This window comes from Branchiostoma belcheri, unplaced genomic scaffold (assembly GCF_001625305.1).
Source record: "Branchiostoma belcheri isolate BF01 breed outbred unplaced genomic scaffold, Haploidv18h27 scaffold66, whole genome shotgun sequence".
Lineage (NCBI taxonomy): Eukaryota > Metazoa > Chordata > Leptocardii > Amphioxiformes > Branchiostomatidae > Branchiostoma > Branchiostoma belcheri.
The window spans coordinates 964,796-983,460 of NW_017804309.1; the positions used below are offsets into that span (position 1 = coordinate 964,796).

At 44.7% G+C, this 18,665-nt stretch overlaps 2 protein-coding genes across 2 annotated transcripts in view; both read right to left on the reverse strand.

Annotated features, from left to right (window-relative positions):
* LOC109483699 (TALPID3 protein-like) overlaps positions 1-16,284 on the reverse strand; it is a 55,841-nt gene extending 39,557 nt beyond the window's left edge. Inside the window, exon 1 of the mRNA XM_019786739.1 lies at positions 16,138-16,284. The gene's annotated coding sequence lies outside the window, so the exon portion shown is untranslated. The remainder of the gene's footprint in view (positions 1-16,137) is intronic.
* LOC109483673 overlaps positions 15,683-18,665 on the reverse strand; it is a 17,713-nt gene continuing 14,730 nt past the window's right edge. The window contains exons 10-11 of the mRNA XM_019786708.1: positions 16,138-16,240; positions 15,683-15,715 (exon numbers count right to left, since the gene is read on the reverse strand). Of these exons, the coding sequence (XP_019642267.1) occupies positions 15,683-15,715; positions 16,138-16,240 (136 nt within the window). The remainder of the gene's footprint in view (positions 15,716-16,137; positions 16,241-18,665) is intronic.

Genomic DNA, 18,665 nt, shown 5'->3' on the forward strand with positions numbered 1-18,665 from the left:
CAGAGTAGTATGAAAATGGAAGACAGCGAGCGATGGGGGAAAAAAACTTTCATCAAAGTGGCAGACAGCATCAATCATGACGTTGGTCTGTACTTCCGATATTGAAACTATAGACAGTGTAATTTTTCATCCCATGATGCCAAAAGCCCCTGGGGCGCTCGGAGAGAGAGAGAGCACATTCCTCCACCGTGACGTGCGACCAGAGGCTCGCCCAACACTCACAAAGAAAAGCAGGGCAGATTAAATCATCCTGCCCCCGAGCAAGCCTTTGAGCACGCTGGCAGGCGAGCCAAGACTCGCGGTCTTTCAGGAGTGTTGACCTTGGCATTTTTGCGGAAGGAAGCCGCCTTGGCAAACCTTACCTGGACCTGAAAACCTATCTGAACAATTATGTACATGTATATACAGTACTGTATATTTCGTGTTCTTTCATATGCGTGCTTCTGTTGGTATTGCCAGTAGCTTGCGTTATCTGCCGACATATTAACCCCCGCTGCGCTTACTACCTCGGCACCTGCTTCACGTATTATTCTGTGTGGCTGCAGGGTTATTTATTGGCCAGCCCGCTGTCAATAACCGCGGCGATAAGGCGGAAGGGGACCGCTAGGTTTGATTTCACAGCAAACACGGCTTGTCAAAGCGGCCAAGATTAAACTTTGCCGTCCGCAGCACGCATTTGGAGGCCGGTCCGTCCGAGTTTGGCCGCCCGACCGATCGATGGCCTCCATAACGCAATTACGCGAGGATTCCATTTTCATCCATCAATGGCATCATCGCTCGGCCGATTCGGACGCGGCCTGACACCTCCTGTCGGCCCGCGCGCCCCGCCACTCATCCCGACACCGGCGGCACGCAACACCCAGAAATTAGCCGTGACGTCAGCGCCCCGCTCTCTCCGGTGCGGCAGCCTAGCCGCGCGCGGAGTGATAAGAGCCGTGGCGTCACCATGACCGGCCCACACTCCCGCAGCAGCGCTGACGTAGCCGCGCCAGATCAATAAAACATAAGTGGCGAACAAAAAGAACACCTGTTACTTCCTGTTTGCGAAACTTCGCTCACATATATCGTACCACGCACCTATGATCGTAGATTTAAGAAGAATCGAGCGCAATAGTTTAAATTATTAAAACCAGCGTAGACATCCACGATGTACTAGTATGTTATTATCAGGATTTTACGATGACTCACCGGTCCTCTTTATTTAGTGTTTAATATACGAAATAAATCAAGCAACTGGATAAATTCTCTAAAGAGTCAGACATCATCTGCACTCTCTAGTCTTTCATTAGTGACTGAGAAGTGTCCTCTTTATCGTTGCAATGAAAATTTCCAAGAGTTTCTTTGACTGGAGCGCGGTTGGTCGCTGTTGTCATATTGTGCAGCTATTTATAACCATCAATCATGTGTCTATCCTGAAACCATTGAGAGAAGTACACTCAGAAGTGTCATTGATGAAATTTTGAAGTACCGTTGCTTTTGTGTGGTGCACTGAGTGCAGCGGAAGCGAGGGGATGGTGTCTGCTTATTTTGCACGCATTTTACTTTTTTTAGACGTTTTGCACTTTGTGAATATTAAATATTATGCCTTGCCATTCTCTTTGCCATATAGCATCGCTAGAAAAACGTGCAAAAGGCATAGAAGACTAGCCTCCAAAACACGCGTAGCCGGACCCTACATATCTGCTTGTAGCTTGCGGCGGACTTTGTTGACTTGCCAGCCCGTATATTCACTCATTCCTGTGACGGCAGGCACGGAGGCAGTGAGATTGCCCGGCACGTCTGGTATGCCAAACATAGCGCAGCCGGATGCGATAGCCGGGTCGTAACCCTGATGAAAGAATCCCTTTCACTCATTCACTTTCAGCACCACAGGGCTAGGGCCCGAGGGACGACCTTGCGTGGTGTCTCTGAGAGACAGAGACCGTGGACATGAAAGCTTGGACAACACTGCAGGGCGCTGTCAAAGTCGTCGCAGGCTGTCGTCGTACGATTTTGACGTCGTAGCATTTTCAAGCAGACTGTCACAGAGCCAACCACCAAAAGGGCTATAGGACAGCCTTTTCCGCAAAAAAATAGATGAATTTTGTACGGCATATGCACGACTATTCCAAGAATGCCCTCGATCAGCTTGCGATCGTACGATGTATTTAAAGTACTCCAAATGTGATCGGGTCCTAAATAAACATGGGGTCAAATCAAAATGAAAGAGATACAGAAAAATGGAGGAAGAAATTTAAATCACACTTACAAAATCCACCTTAGGAGTTGGTGAAAATTCAAAACCTTGGCGACCCTCGATGTTACCTGACACCTCAATCCAGTAGACCTACCAAAAACAAAACCACCCGAAACTGTTCGATTTTTCGACAACGCGAAATCACATTCTCTGCCTTCGTATTAAACTTCCATGTCATCTGACAGCTGTTTTTTGCGAGATACGCGCTTTTCTGTGCGTTCCAATCAATTCGAAGAAAGGAAAATGCTATGTGAAAGAACCATAGCTAGATCCAAGCAGATGTAAGGACCAAGCTGTCTCGATGTTTTACGCGTTTTTTTTCAACATTTAGTACATCTGTCTAGTATAGTGCGCTTTTTTAACTCTTCGAGCTGGAACGGAAAAAATACATCCATTAGTTCAGAGAGAAACTTAGATAAGCACACAAAAGACGCACAAAACAAGCCCGACTGATACATCTGCTTGGATATTAGCTGGGCGGCGCGAAAGCTACAGTGGAGCAGACTTGTAGAGAAGAGTGTGCACGGTGGCTGGGTGACAACAGGAGAACCGGGAAGAGTCATTTCAGCTGACACCACTTTTCGCAAACACTGACTCTGGCGGTCCCGATCATCTATATTTTAAGTGCTGAAATAAATTGGACGGCTTTAGCTTCTCATTAAAGGCACATCAAAAGGAATCGATGCGAGGAAGCGCCATTTGACACATCGATTTCGGTTCAAAAGTGTCTTGCGGCCAAGACAGCTTCGCCCGACAGAAGAATTTTTCATTTAAAAAAAGAAGAAGCAAACGGCAGAGTGTCGGAATGACCGCTGGCGCGTACCTGACGCGCGCTGTAATTAGAGCCCGTGGCACCTGAAATGGCCCGCGGAGCAGCCTAGTGAATCCCGCCGAGTTTGATGCGCGCTCAGACACAGCGCCAGACTCAGCTCCAGGGTTTCGAGCGGCTTTGCCTGACTGATACCACAAGTCGATAAGCGCCGGTGGGCGGACACTTTCACTTTTCAAGTTGTCTTCCGCGGAAAACAGCTGACTACTCCGATGAGATAACGTGCCATCAACCCCTGGCGGGCAGGGAAGTAAACTTGTCTCAGACTAAACTTTCGCATGGAAGAGTTTGAAACCCAAGTAGTCCATACTGCGCGGCGGTAACAGGATATAGGGTGTCGTTTTCTCTCTAGCACTAAGCATTAAAACTTCTCAATTGTCGGGCAATCGCATTTCCTCCCTGGTGAAATGTTGCAGACGACGTAAAACCCATTTTCGCCGCCCGCCCGCGCAGCTCGCTCCGGAACGCCGGAACCGTTACGTGATAGCCGGGGGGGACGCACTCCTCGGAACGATCGTTTGTTCTGGTCGATTCAATCCTGAACGCGATCCTCTGAACTTGCGGGGGCACGGAACATAAATATCGGGTGTAGAGTTGCGCCGCCCGTGGCGGGCCGCGCTCGGGGGCAGCTGATTGATGAGACTGAGGAGGAAACAATCAGGACGCTCCCATCTCTCGCCCTGACAGACAAATGGGGATCGTACCAGTAGCCTGGCGTGCACAGCCCCGCCACTTTCTAGCTTTGACTTCCTATCATCGGCTTCTAAACTTGATATCGCGATTGATAACAGATGTTTGGGGCGAGTTTTGAAGTCTCTCGTCGCCAGCTTTATCGATCGGGTGAAGCGGGCGGTGGAGAGCTGCGGGCGGGCAGGCGGGCACACCGTCGCATCGCGCGGGAACACCTGTGCGCGCCACGGGGAAAGATGCAGAAGAGCAGACAAGACGTACCGTCTATCTTAAGGGGGGAGGGCAGGCCGGTATCGATCGCTTTCTGCATGGAACATCACAAAGATTCGCCATTAAAAAGAAACAGGACTTGTTGCCACGCTTAAAGGTGGCGGACGAATCACTTTCCCGAAATTCCTGCGACATTAATGAAAGTATTTCTTTTTAGAAATCAAAGGAACAAATCAAAAAGACGTGTACACTGCTGCTAAGTGCGATAGCTTATATTACAGGATTATATCACGTCACAACGAAAACGCAAAATCAAATATAAGTTTCTTTTTTATTTATTTGCCACCGTCAAAATAAGTCATTAAATTAAGAAGGGCACCTGATAAACAAATGAAAAAGAATGAAAAGGCTTGTTAAATTCCAACTACTAGTATTCAGTGGAAAGAAGATATTTGGGGCAGGGACACAAGTGGGGGCGAATGTTGGGCACATCTTGAGTCTGTGCGACATCATGAAATAAGAACGCGCTCAGACCGTCGTCACGTCTGCGCGCGCTGCCGCACAGATGAAAGGCGAGCAGGTCATCGCGGGGCCGCTTTTCTCTCGCCGCTTCCTGACAACTGCCTCTGACGTCTGTGCGATCAGGTGGCGCGGTACAAACGGTGCAGGTGATCGGGCCGGATCCTGCCCCGCGGGGACCACACTTCAGTCGCCCGTAATTGCAACATACAGACGCACCGCCGGGTCGGGTCCCGGCGGACGCCGCGCTCCCGGGAATAACAACACACGACGCACGCACAAAGCGCGTCTTTTCATCCCGCCAAGAAGCAAGGGCACTTCGAATGGAAGGAACGAATATAAAACGGTTCCTCAGCCCCCAGCACGCATCCTGTTTTATGAATAAAAGGAGTAGTTAAAGCAGGCTTAATGGTCCAGGTAACTTTCTAGAAGTCGCCGCGCCCTGCCTGGAGAGACAAATCAAAATCTATTACAACCTTTCCATCCCTAAAGTGTAATATAATGAAATATTTAGTGACACAACTTAAGTACAGCGACTTTACTAAGGTCTTTTACATGTATACCTACAAATATAACAAGTGGATACAAATTAACTTACATACAAGTACACATGTAGAATGTATATGGATAAATCAACATGTTGAGTTTAACGTATCGTTTACATTACTGGTTCTAAGGTCAAACACAACATGTATAAGTTGACTCGACTGCAAGTGGACGGATGTGTGGATTTTAAGAATTCTACTGCAGTGAAATGTTGTGTAGATGCCAATATCAGTCGCTCAGTTGGTGTACTTTTCCCAACTCTGAATATTGTCTGTTCCAGTTTGAGCTGTCGGAGGCGGGCTGGCGTGTAGCTCCGGTACATCACGAGACGGCGTACCCCGGGGATTGATATGCGCGGCAGCGCCTCTGCGGGCCACTGCTGCATCCGATTCATCCTCCTGTGTATAGATCACGGCAAAGATCAAAGCAGCAATTCCAGTCGTGTGCGACATGGGAGGCCGTGAGGAATCCCGCCCAGTCACACACCTATCACCAATAATGCACAGCCTAGGAAGCCTTAGCCTTTATCGTACCAAGAAATCTGTCCAAGTCATCAAATATAGCTGTTCGGAGAAGGCGATCTTTGACAAGCGCTTCATCAAAATCTGCACGGGCGTTGCACGCGCGGGCAGCAAGTTTTCAAACAAAATCCCGGCGCAAGTGTTTCTCACCAGCCTTTGAAAACTACAAGCTACAAAACTACTCAAGCGCTAGAAAGGTTAAGGGTTGCATGGTGCTGCGTAGCAGATAGCACCGTCAGCACCATGGACAGGGAGGGGCACAGAAGGGAAGATTCCAGAACAAAGCGCTTTGCCCGCAAGTTTTAACTTGATTTTACATAAAAAAAATCTCGCACAGATCTTTTATTTGTACTGAAGACACTGTGGTGTCGGTTTCCAATGATTGTCAACTTTCAAAACTTTACACTACGCCACTGACGATCCCCTTCACGCCATAATCGCTGGGATCATCCATCGACCTTTCCGTGACATTGTTGATGATCTCAATTATGCTCAGGACACGCGACGGTTCCGAGTTAAACGCAGGTTTGGGCAGGATTTCACGGGGAGATTTACCAACAGCGCGCTTTCAGGCGGATGGGAAGAAAACGCTTCCCTTGTAAGCGCGGCCCGGCTCGGCGTGACGATGCGTGTGCGCGCTCCGGAGGTGACAAATTGCTCCGTCATGTGTGCCCAACGGCCACCTTCCAGACGATTTAACTCCCGGCCGCGGGGAACGGAAGAGACGGATGCTGTCTCATTAAGATTCCGTACTTCTGATGTTGTGACATTTTGTTCTCCCGCCATTAAAAGCACTTTACTCCGTCGATAGCGCCGCTGCCGTTTGATGGGCGGATGCCCGGGGCGATGCCACACTTAGCATAATTGTCGCGCGCTTTAAAGCTCGATATCCAGAGAAATATGACTGCCACAAGTAGCCAAACATTTGCAAAAGTGCTACAGCAGCAAACTTGTGACGAGGGATCGGGGTGATTTATGCTGGAGCGGAAGAACTTTTTCCAAGGAAGGCTTTTCTTTCTATCCGCCTGAAACTGACGGGCCTTCAATCATAACTTCCCAAGCCTTTGTTTCTCTTCTTTGTCTTTCCCCTGTGGATAGCTTGTCATTGACGGTGAAATGTAAAGGTACTTGTGATTTATGAAGCTTTTCTATACGGTGGTAAGCGCGCAAGTCAGATTCAGTGTTCTCGGTACGTTATATTAGGTGAGCAACAGTTGGACTATGCAAAAAAAAAGTTGTGAATCTTGAAAAGAATGTTTGAAAAATGTTCTATGATTAGTATACTGCGTTCTCTCGAGGAAAACATGCATTAGGTGATTACGACAAATACAGGGCTACAATTTTTCCGTACACATCGCATATTGACTATACTGAGCCTTGCCGCACAAGTTGTGAATATTTTCGTACAACTGAAATATTTTCTTATAAGACTAGTACATCATTGTTCAACCCAGCCCCTTAAGCTCTAGCTGGGCTACTGTCAGGGGGAAGATTGTGAGAAATGAAGTGCTGTCATCACTATCTGTCATGACAGTACAGCTTAACACTTGTACTGAGACAAATGTTGTGTGCCTAAGACTGTGCAATTAGCATTAAACCAGTGCTATATCTGTATTGTTCTGCCTTTGGCATAATGTGCCAGCTTTGTGAATGTCAAGGATAAACAAGATATGGATACATGTACTACCGTAAATTTCAAAATACTTGCTGTGACCTCTCAGGCTCTCAACACAAGATGTGATTGACGCTGTCATCCACTCTTGGATACAAGCTCTTGAATGAATTTCATAACAATCATCCACTAACTATTTCCCTACCTTTCCTTACCAATCAGTTAATCAAATACAACATCTTTGACATGTAATTAATAATAACAATATGTCATGATGATAAGAGACCTTACTGTGCATTTAGGTCTCAAAGGGCCAAGTGTGAAGTGATCTTTAGGGCTGGCACAAGATGTAGGGAAAGTAGTCTCAGTCTTGATCTCTCTACCATGTAACCATCCATACTAAATTGAATCCCTTGCTACAGGCTAACTCTTTCAAATCAATTGCAGGTATTACGACTGCAATCTCAGCCCCCAGTTCCGCGGTAAGTGCAACACGATAATCGAGACCAAAACCGTGCCGCCGTTAACGTCGCTCCTGATTGGCTATCAGGTGCGGGTGTCATCTCGCTGATTTCGTGCCGTGCACAAGATACCACGCTCATGAGTTTGAGTGGGGCCTCCCAGCTATCAGTCTTAATTCATCTCTACTTCCCACCCACAACACAGACAGTCCGCTGGCCGGCTTACTTACATTTCCATCCCACGGAAATAATCCTCCCAACACGCTATTAACTCTCCTCTTTCCTACTGGGGTGGGTGCCAAATCCGCCTAGTGGTCGTGATATTTCTCTTTCAATAAATCTATTCTGGGCTGTAAAAGCATAACTGGTGGTGTTAGAGATACCGCAGCAATCCTGTCCCCAAGTGTGTGGTAACCATCATGATGAACATAAGTACATACATTCATCTGACAAATTGAAGCTGTGTGGGTATTTCTGATACATGAGCATGTATCTACCTGTATCTAACCTCCACCAGTCCATGGACTAGGTCTATCATGTATATGATTACACACCTAAAATATAATTGCAATCATGGTTTCTAAACAGTTTGATCCATACTTACTAAAATCTGAGTGGTACAGGTACAACCTGTTGGGTGTCGGTAATTCTGAGCGTTGCTTGCACCAGTCTATTATATAAAGAAGTGTGCAGAAAAAAATATTTTGAGTGCTCTTGAGTTGATTTTGGGGAGCCAGCTCGGCCATTAAGGATTCAGCTCTGCGCACTCCCTGGTGCTCTAAGAACTGATCCTGGGAGTGTTATTGATGGTGGTGTGGTCTGCTGCCACAGCTCTGCTCCCTTCTCAAGCCTACACACTCTATCTCCCGCCCTGAAAGTTCAGGCCATGGTAATTTATATGTCCCGCCGAGGAAATGAGCTCTGCACTGATTAATGGGGAGCAGACAACCAAGGAAAGTGGCGACGGAGGAAAAACTTTACTGAGGTATCGAACACTGATTCAGCAGCAAAATTTTACATCTACTTTGTGGTAGATTTTATTTTCTTATTTCAATAATTTCAAGAGGGCAAACTGATTCAAAATGGATGTATTGAGCACACTGTGAAGAAAAGACACGGAGAGATCTGATTCAAATGTAGTGGACATTAATGATTAAAACATAACAGGTTACCTACTGTTTTATGTATGTATTCACCATTTTCATTTGTATAATTTCACAATATTTCCAATGATGGTTACAACTTATTCCTACAAGATGGATTGTGCTGTTGTCTGCCAGTCTGCAAAACAACTCTCTAAAATGAAGGAGACTACTATGTTCTGACACCACAGTAGGCAGGGAAGAGCAGGTAGTTTCAAGGTTCCAAAGTGCAGGCTGCCTCTGTGACATATTCATTTGGAGGTTAGCCTGAGATTGGATGCCAAATCAAAGACCCGAACACAGCCTCCACCGATTTGTCCACCTCATGATTGATACCGTCCACAGATAGGTCGCTTTGAGTGGATCAAGAAAAATTGCTTCCAATGTTCAAAGGGGACACTGCTGTGCACGACTTGGGAGGAAGAAGGATCTGATCCACACTAACTGGGGCAGGGGTGACACAAAGGGTCATCAAATGTCAAGTGGTCTTGGGCGTCGAGCAGCATTCCCGCAAGATGGGTCATTTGACGTATTTGGACATCAATTTTTTTGCGTTGATGCTTTACTTTGGGACCCAAAATGCAGTCAAGCAATGGGGACCATGTACAACATATCTACATCTAGTCAATATTACCTCAAAATGTCTGAAAAACATACACAAGTTGCATAAAAACACTATATAGTATGTAGTGCGTACTCCAGTCCAGTCTTGAGCTCTCAAAATGTGGGATGAATAGCATTTCCCACAGAACACTCTACCCTTCCTGCACCTTCAACATGCTACAATTAACAAACGTCCTTTACACTTCAGTCAAGTCTAGCAAGAGGGTACTGGCAGTGTACATGTAGAGCACACACAGCATCTATGCAACAGCAACAGCAATGACCAATGAAATGCATGGGTGGACCAAAATTGATTACTGAACTATGGGTACCCTCTGGACATTGATGGATTCTCACTCACACCATCTCCAATCATCCACAACATGCCCCAGCTTCAGGAGGGTCTACTGTCCTTGTATGGGGGATGTACCCATCAGTCCTCCTCAACTTCTCAGCAGAAAAAACACCTAAGATATGTCCCTGCGGGAGCAAGCATGAGCTGACAAGATGAACGGATTTCCACTGTGGCTTTTTTATTGTGTCTGCTGCTGCTAAGATAAGGCATGTAAAAGGCGTCCAACTGTAACTCAATCTCCTGGATATTTCTCGCCAAGGCTAAGATCATCACAACACATCAGCCACACAGCAGGGCCCGGGGATGCCCACTACATCATGTGGTACAAATTTGATGCCTTGAAACATTTCAGACACATTCACACCTTGAAGTCCATCCGATGTGAGATAGCTCCTCCATAATGTGTCAGTTTTATCTGTGAGTGGGAAGTCATCCTTGCACCATATTTCTGTCTGAGGTTGGACAGGCCCATCTCCATCTCTCCACACAACATTCCTCCAGGATGCCTCAACAGACCACAGGAATTCTTTAGCCTCCTTAGCAGGCTCTACAAGTTGGGCTTTTTGGGGCATATAGTGTGCTTTATTTCTGATGGTATATCAGTTTTAGGTACTTGGTTTCTTGTTTCTGTAGAGGAAGAAAATGAGTACAGAACTGATATGCCATAAAAAAAGCACATTGTAAGCACCCAGGAAGCCTGACTCAGTTATGGAGCTCTGCTAAGGTGACTACTGAATTTTTAACCTAACATTGAACTTTTAATGGTCTTCAACATCAGTTTGAAGTTGAGGTGGCAGTCACATCATGTAATCATGTGTTACTTTTACAAATTTATTCTCATCTATATACATGTAACATATACCTCTGGAACTGCACACTTAAGTCACATGATTGTAAAAGCCAGGAGTTTCCAGATGTCATGTTTTCTGGAATGCATGACTTTTTATCTCCCATGTACCCTGAGGAATGATGCAGTCTTCCCTTCTCAATGACAAACTTGAGCTATCAGTGACACATTGGTGAATGATTGACAATTGACTACACAACATAAGTCATATAAGGACACCGGCCTTAGGCAGCATGGAAATAACAAAGTTCTCTACAAGGTTTGAGGTTGACATTCTCCACTTCAGGGTAATCTGTCCCCTGGAGATGAAACACTGATATACTTTTCTGGAATGACTTGCCTGTGGGTATGATAATCTCAAGGTAGAGTGGCCAGAAAAAAGGAAGTGTGGAAATGTCAGCAGTTGTTGTGGTTTGTGGAATCCCCAGGAACTGACAACGCAAGCATGTAACCTTGCATTCCGGAGGCACCAAACGGAAACACAAGTTTGCTAGTCTAAATGCACCTGTTGAAAGGTGTCTCTTTGCACAGGAATACAAGAATAATTTTGCAGGTGACCTACAGTAAGACACCATGCAGATGTATAATTTTGCCTCAGACACCATGCAGATGTATCTACTATTGATATATATATAAATATGTACATATAAATACATACATACATACATACATGTACATCTTATATATATACATGTATAAAGTGGGCAGCCAGCAACCACTTTCTTGCAGTCCCCATGGGGCATTTGTGATCATGACCTTATCCACAACCAAAATTGATGACAATGACTGGGGGCAAAGTCTGTACTTACTTGTATTTGGCTATGAGTCTATGTCTTCTGATGATGCATGAGTACCATATCCTTGAGGTTAGATGAGGTAAGCAGAGATGACAAATCACATCAGTGGCTAATTTATGGAATAGTCCCTATTGCGTTGAAGTCTGATATAAAATTACCACAATCACAGACATTAGATCCTCCCCATGCTGATTCTGAGAGATAAGGAACTGTGATAACTTGTTCAAAGTTGTTAAAGGATATCTGTTGAATGAAGTTTTCTACATACCAATACAGGTAAACTTTCATGTGTGCTGTTACCTTTCCTCCATTTCTCCAGTTATCTCATACAAAAGGGGTACATCTTTCATATCAAGTTTCATGTGCAATGTGCATTGAGGATACATCTGCATCATATAAATATTATAATTAAATTGAATGCTTCGTACACCAGTCAGGCCATTTATACTGTCAGCAAGAAAATACTATAAGGAGTCTCAGTACAAATACAAGAGTTTGGCTGTACATTAAAAATTTCACCAAAAACTGTACAATTACAAATCATGTCCTCAGTATAAATATATCATACTATACTCCACAGTCTTTTGTAGAGTAGTTTCCAAGAGCTGTTAACATTCTTGCGGCATATTGCATCATACACAATCATAGAGCAATAAGGTTGACATGTAATAAACATCAAAACAGACTTGTCCTGGGTCGCTGCTTTTACTTTTCGAACTTCCTTCTGTGACTGTTAAAAAGTTAATCTAGTCTGCAATCCTCCACAGATCAATAAAGGAGTAGAAAACACCCACGACGATAAGGAAAAGCTGGGTGCAGCACCATTTCATCATGTGCCTTCCCCACTGGGAAGTTTATTACTTCCTTCTCCTAACCAATGGGGAAGACTAATGAAGCAGATTTACAGGACAATTTGCAGCGATAAAAGCACACTTATCCTCTGTATGTTTTATTATTGATGGATTTGATGATCAAACTTCCCACTATGTATATATCATGGAGCTAAGATGCATAGCGTGGTGTTAAGTGAAGAAGAAACTTGCCAACTACATGTATATCCACAGAAGCAAACTTAGTTAGTTCACTTACTTAGTCTTCTCAAACTGTGATCAGAATTCAAAAGGACGTCAGAAGGAAATTCAGCTGGAAGCAAATTGATAAATCATATTACTTTGGAAGTAATCTTTGTATTTAATCCTGGACCAGTAGAACACTCGGAAGACGGTGAACAACAAACACAATACCGGATAGTGAGTGAGTGGGTGGGTGCTCTGGGTAGAGTTTGAATTGTATATCATGTGTATTGTTAACTTCATCAGCATATGTGTCATGCATTTCACATTGATACAATGTAATAAAAGAAGTTATTGATCTCTGATATTGTATTGATCACAAGTGGCCACAGGGCAAGTAGAAGTGTCTGCAGATGCCCTTGATGTTTTCTGTGCATCTCTAATGTGATCCCGGCTTCATGCATTCTGCATGCAGCAGGCTGAACTTGACATTGGAGGTTAGGGAATCAATGATGCACAGACAGTACATCACAGCAATACAGACGCTCTGATCCCGCAGAAATAAGTTACCTTGGTGTGACCTTTGGGCTGGAACGGCCGCGGACTCTTGGTTTAATCTTCATGCCGCAGTGGGTGAGTCAAGCGGCCGAGCGTGACCTATTACAGTCCACTACGCTCGACTGGTGTTACTTGGAATATAGCTATAAACTTTCCAGGTTTGAAACATGCAATAAAACTTTTATTGGTATGACATCAATCATTTAGTGATGACTTATTCTACTTACTGTATCTAAGATTAAAGAGAGAGAGAGAAGCACTGATACAGATACCAAGGCCAATACTGTTACCATGTCCAACTCCTACATAGTGTTACATGTAGGTTGATTTCTTTGTATATGACTCCTTCAGTGAGACCTAATCACCCAGTACACAAGATGATAATGTAATTCATATACTTCTTATTTCAGGCATCACTCGCCCCATATAAAGGAAACATGCATATGTTATCAACAATATTTCATTGTACACACTATACATAGGATAGATAAGCTTTGTAGCATTGTTGTTTAATACTTGTTGCCATATCGTACCATGTATGATTGTCGAGCAGCAAAGTTCATTCGTCCGTTCGTTCGTTCGTTCATTCATTCATTCATTCATTCATTCATTCATTCATTCATTCATTCATTCATTCATTCATTTATGATTTTGAGAACCAGTGAGAAAGTAGGGCAAGGGTTAGAAACAGTGTAAGTGCATCTTGATTTAGTAAATTCATTGTCAGTCTTCTGAAGTTAACCTCCCACTGAAGCATCCCCAATGGTACATGTACATGTATTAGTATTGAATATGGTTACATCAGTGGCCTTAAATATACGTGATAAATCTATATCCTATCCCACTATGGTACATGTACATATATCAGTACTGAATATGTCATCAGTCATTTGAAGTACAGGATGACATAAATCTATTTGTGCTTATGATCCACCGCACAGGAATATCCTCAATGGTGTTAGTATTGAGTGTTGCTGTATTGGTGGTCAGGCTTTTGAAGTATGGCATGACACAGATCTATATATCACAACTCACTAGAACATTCCCAATGGTATTAGCATTGATCGTTTGGTAGGATATCATGTACCTTTCATTCATTCAGTCCAATGTGGTTGGAACATCCCCAATATAGCATCTAGCATTGGATATGAGGGTATTGGTAATTGTAGCATTTTGTCAGAAGTCTATGTGTCCAATCCCACTACAGGTAACCTCAAGTTAGTAACCTCAAGTAGCACTGAATATTGGTGTGTTCGTTGTCAGCCTTCTGAGGGTGACAAATCTGTATGTCACAGCCCACTAGAACATCCCCAATGGCATTAGCATTGATCTTTTAGTGGGATATCATGTACCCTTCATTCATGTATTCATCAGTGAGGTATTGAATCTGAAAGCTGGCTGTATTCCCGTCTGACACTGCCAGGACCACCTGGGAAGATTGTCTGGACCTGGCAGTTATGACGTCCCGCAGCAGTCCAGGATACGGGAAGTACAAACTTATCGTTCATCCATCAGCAGCGTCGGATTAAAAAAAAGCGTCGCTGCAGGTGAGCGTGATGGATGGGGAAACTGTCCTTGATTTGACGTGCCCGCACCAATCCGATCGGCACCGCCTCCTCCGCCTGCTTCCTCATGTATGAAATTGATTTATTCGGAGCATTATCTCTGACCAGCCATGTCTGCCGCTCCATCAGGGCCCGGGCTAGCCTCCGTCCCGGCTCCTGCCACAGATCCATCACGGGGACAGGTGTGCCGTACCGCTGCAGCCGGACTTACACCTCATCCATCTAACCTGCCACAGCCACTTCACCCTGCCCGCCACTGACGCATTGTTACTGCTTAACTCTCGCTTTCCCAGGACGGCTGATGGATGAGAGGAACTGGCGAGGAGTCCTGGAGGTGCCGGCGAGCCTTCCTGTACATCACGATCGACCAGACACTCAGACAAAAGCCTCCGCCATCCCGGGAAGGGAGTCCCATAAAGACGAGAAGGTTTCCACCTTTCAAACAAACATTTACATTGACGGGGACGTTTGTCAGTGATGATGCATGGCGCTCAGCCACCCTGCGTTCATGGGCATGTGGTTTCCGCCGACTGCAGCAACTATTTCTGCTGATTTAATACAGCCATTACCAAACATACATCAATTAGACAGCATGCAAGGCATTATAAGGGGCCAGAGAACCCAATGGGCCATTACTTTAAATAATCTGATGGTGAGATAAGTGTAATTCATTTGGGGATTATCCGAGGGAGGATAAGGGAGCCGGGTCAATGTCCAATACCGTTAAGGGGAGCTGATTTCCACTTGAGCAGCGTGGCAGCATTAAGAACCCTTTGCTGACGGCGAGAGGAGAATTCATCACGCAGAGCCCACCCCTGGGTGCGGCTTTTATGGGTCCATTCATTACCCAGGTATTTTCTCAGCAGGTGACAAAGCCTAGGAAAATGGAGACGCTGATCACTATTTATTATGTGTTATTACTTCTGACAACACAGTCGCGATACGCCTCATATTTCTCTGCCTTCCGGCGGATACAAAGGGAGGTAACGGCTGGCTCTGGAAGTTTTTAGCAGCGCCGATGTCGCGGCGCTTGTAATTGATAATGTCTTTTGAATGGATACAGATGACTGTATTGATTACCAGTGAGTTGCCATTCGTTGCGACCCTGAAATGATATCGACGGGGCCTGAGAGCCGTTTTACACATGCTAAGCCCAACGTAGCATCATAGGTGCTGACTCAGAGACGTGGGCTTATAGGTGTCTGCATGGTCTGGGGTACACATCAATAAATCATGATCACCATGGCCAATAGAGTTGGCAAGTCTTAAACTTATCAAGTTGCTAATAACATCTAACATGTTAGGAAGTGGCAAGGTGGTCTTGAAGTTAGGGTTGTTGATTTAGAATCTGAGGTGCTAGGTTTGAATGCTTGGCAGGCCCCAGTGTTGTGCCATTGGGAAAGGTATTTCACTTATTTCTCACAGTACAGTCAAACCTGGCACCACCTGAAGTCACCTTTGTACAAGGACCATGTGACCATTGTGGTCCCATAGATTTTTTTCTCCCAAACATTAAGAATCCTATCTACCATCAGTCAACTCAGACCATTTTCTCTTCTAGCCACTCAGGTGACCTATATATAGACAGGTGTGAGTTTACTTATAGACAGGCATGAGTTTATTCTATTCTCACCTGTTTACTGACGTGTGCTGACTCCCCAGCCTCCCTGCTGCTGGCTCCACAGGTAGATGGTACGATCTTGGAGGTGAAGGTGACCTTGGTCGGATTGTGCTGGCTTCAAGACCATCATGACTGGACAAGATCTCATTCAGGATGCTTCGTCCTACATGAACGGGGGAGAAAAATGTAACCTTTACTTCTTGAGGACTTACTGGATGATGGAGATACTGATAGTAAATGAAATTCTTCTGTAACAGTAGAAAAGTATCTGTTATACTTGTGTGTCCTTAAAGGAGTACTAACCTCCAGAAAGAAGTGCTATTTTCCGATACATCATGCTGCAATGAATACATAACTAGCCGACTTTTTACATAATTTCGCTTGTACGACTTGCGCAGCGCATGTTTGTAAAGTGATATTAATATCATTTTCCCCCATGCTGAACCACAATTATATTGATACATCCGGGAACTCTGGCTTACGCAATACTCATACACTTCAGGTCAACATACACATTTTTCGGCGAAAATGGTAGGAGACAAGCACACGAACAAGCTGATTATTGAAAAATTACTTGCTTTACTTTGCTTGACCTGTGGCTTGGATATTATAATATCAGGATGTCGAATACAGTGGGAGCCAGTTTCATCCTGCGTGTTTTGATTTTCTCAACTTATTTGCATGTAAGTATTAATTAAACAGATACTTAGATTACGCTACTTATGGAAAGGATAACTAGATTACGCCATTTTTTTTATCGTCAATATTTGCGGCATAAATGAGGGGTGATAAGGACATCAAGGAGGGCAATGGTTGGTAAGATACCAAAGAACACAAAACGGTACGAATTTTTCTTATCGCCCCCAAAATGAGGTCTGTAACGTAACTTTTTGTTTAAAATATAGACACCAATGGGGTAGCGTGGTGTATTCTGGGATAGTTTTGAAGGTATTTGGAGAGTTTGTCCTGGATTCGATGCATTTTATGACTTGCGCGCAAAATGGGCATTTAATTGTATACTGTAAAATAATATGCATTTTTCACTTCCAAAAATAAATGCCTGTCGAAATATAGCACCCCCTTCTGGAGGTTAGTACTCCTTTAACCTTATACAGATGTTATTTTCACATGTTTAAAAAGAAAGCTATACTAGAAATATAAGGATTTTGCATATTAAATCTTTCCAAGGCTATGCAGAAGTTGAGACCTGCATGCCTAAATACATTTGTATCTTTGTGCACCCTACATGCTGGGTGAAACCTGATTGGTCAGAAGTCTGGAAACGGGACTGTTGTCACAGGGAAAGTAATGCAAGTCTTAAATGGGATCTGTTATTGGGCACATTTTCCGACCACTTTGTCTGTCCTCCTTGATTGATTTCTGGTAATAGCGTGAGCTGCTCGGCCGCTCTGTGTGCTGGACCTGCGGGGCGATTAGCAGCGGCGGATCGCTGGGAGGCACGATCAATCACATTCACTCATCAGGCCAGGCTGTCCGTCATCCATCACAAACCTCATCTCACAAGGAGTCGCAATCCAAGGAGATGGGGACATGAAAGGGAAAGTGTCTGAACACCTCAGAAGACATTCTTAGACAAACATTACCAACACGGGGTATCGCAATCAAAGGAGATGAGGCCATAAATGGAAAAGTGGAGTTTAAACAAGTCATGAGGCAATTCTCTGACAAACATTACTAACATCTCAACATCCAGGACTACCAGTATGATCCTGCAACATCGATATATGGAAATGCATATCTTCAACTTCAGTTTCAGTGTCAAACTGTAAGAAAGGGTACTATGGGGTAAAAGAAATCACACCAAACAAATGGTGTTCCTTCTGGTATCTCATATTGTAGGAAAAACGTAGTTGTGGTTGTTACAACAGGAGGAAGCCAAGCTCTACAAAAGTGGTGAGCCCTCCTTTGCCCTGCAGGTTCAGAAGTGGGTCAATACATGCAAAGTGGCACCCATGGCCAAGTGGTTATCCGAACAGAAAAGGGATTAAGAGGTTGTGGGTTCAATTCCTGGCAAGATATTATGTCCTTGGGAAAGGCTCCTTTACTTGATTTTCCTCCCTACATCAAGGTGTGAATGGGCACCTAACTGGAAGAGCACAAGACAGACAGTGGAACCTAGGAGAGGGATGGGCTTGACCTTCCAATCCAATACCATACCCACGACACAGTGGACACAACCCACTGCCATCTACTGCCTCAAAAAGGCTTTACCTTTTTTACCAAGCCCAGCAGGTTCGGAAGTGGGTCAGGCCAGTGCAGGCCCCGCTATCCTGCACTGGCCAGGCACTAAGGCAGGCCACAGGAATCAATAACCAGCAGGGCAAGCGCACCAATCCCAGCATTCACCAAACTGTCCACTGGCCAAACTGTCAGCTCGGATTCAATTATCGTGGCAACGGGTATTGAGCCAGTGGCTGGGGGCGATCGTTACCGGAACATTTACGATACGACCTCGAGAATTTGGAAGGACAATGTCAACACAGGTTCTAATCAATGTCAAGGTAATATGTATTGCTTGA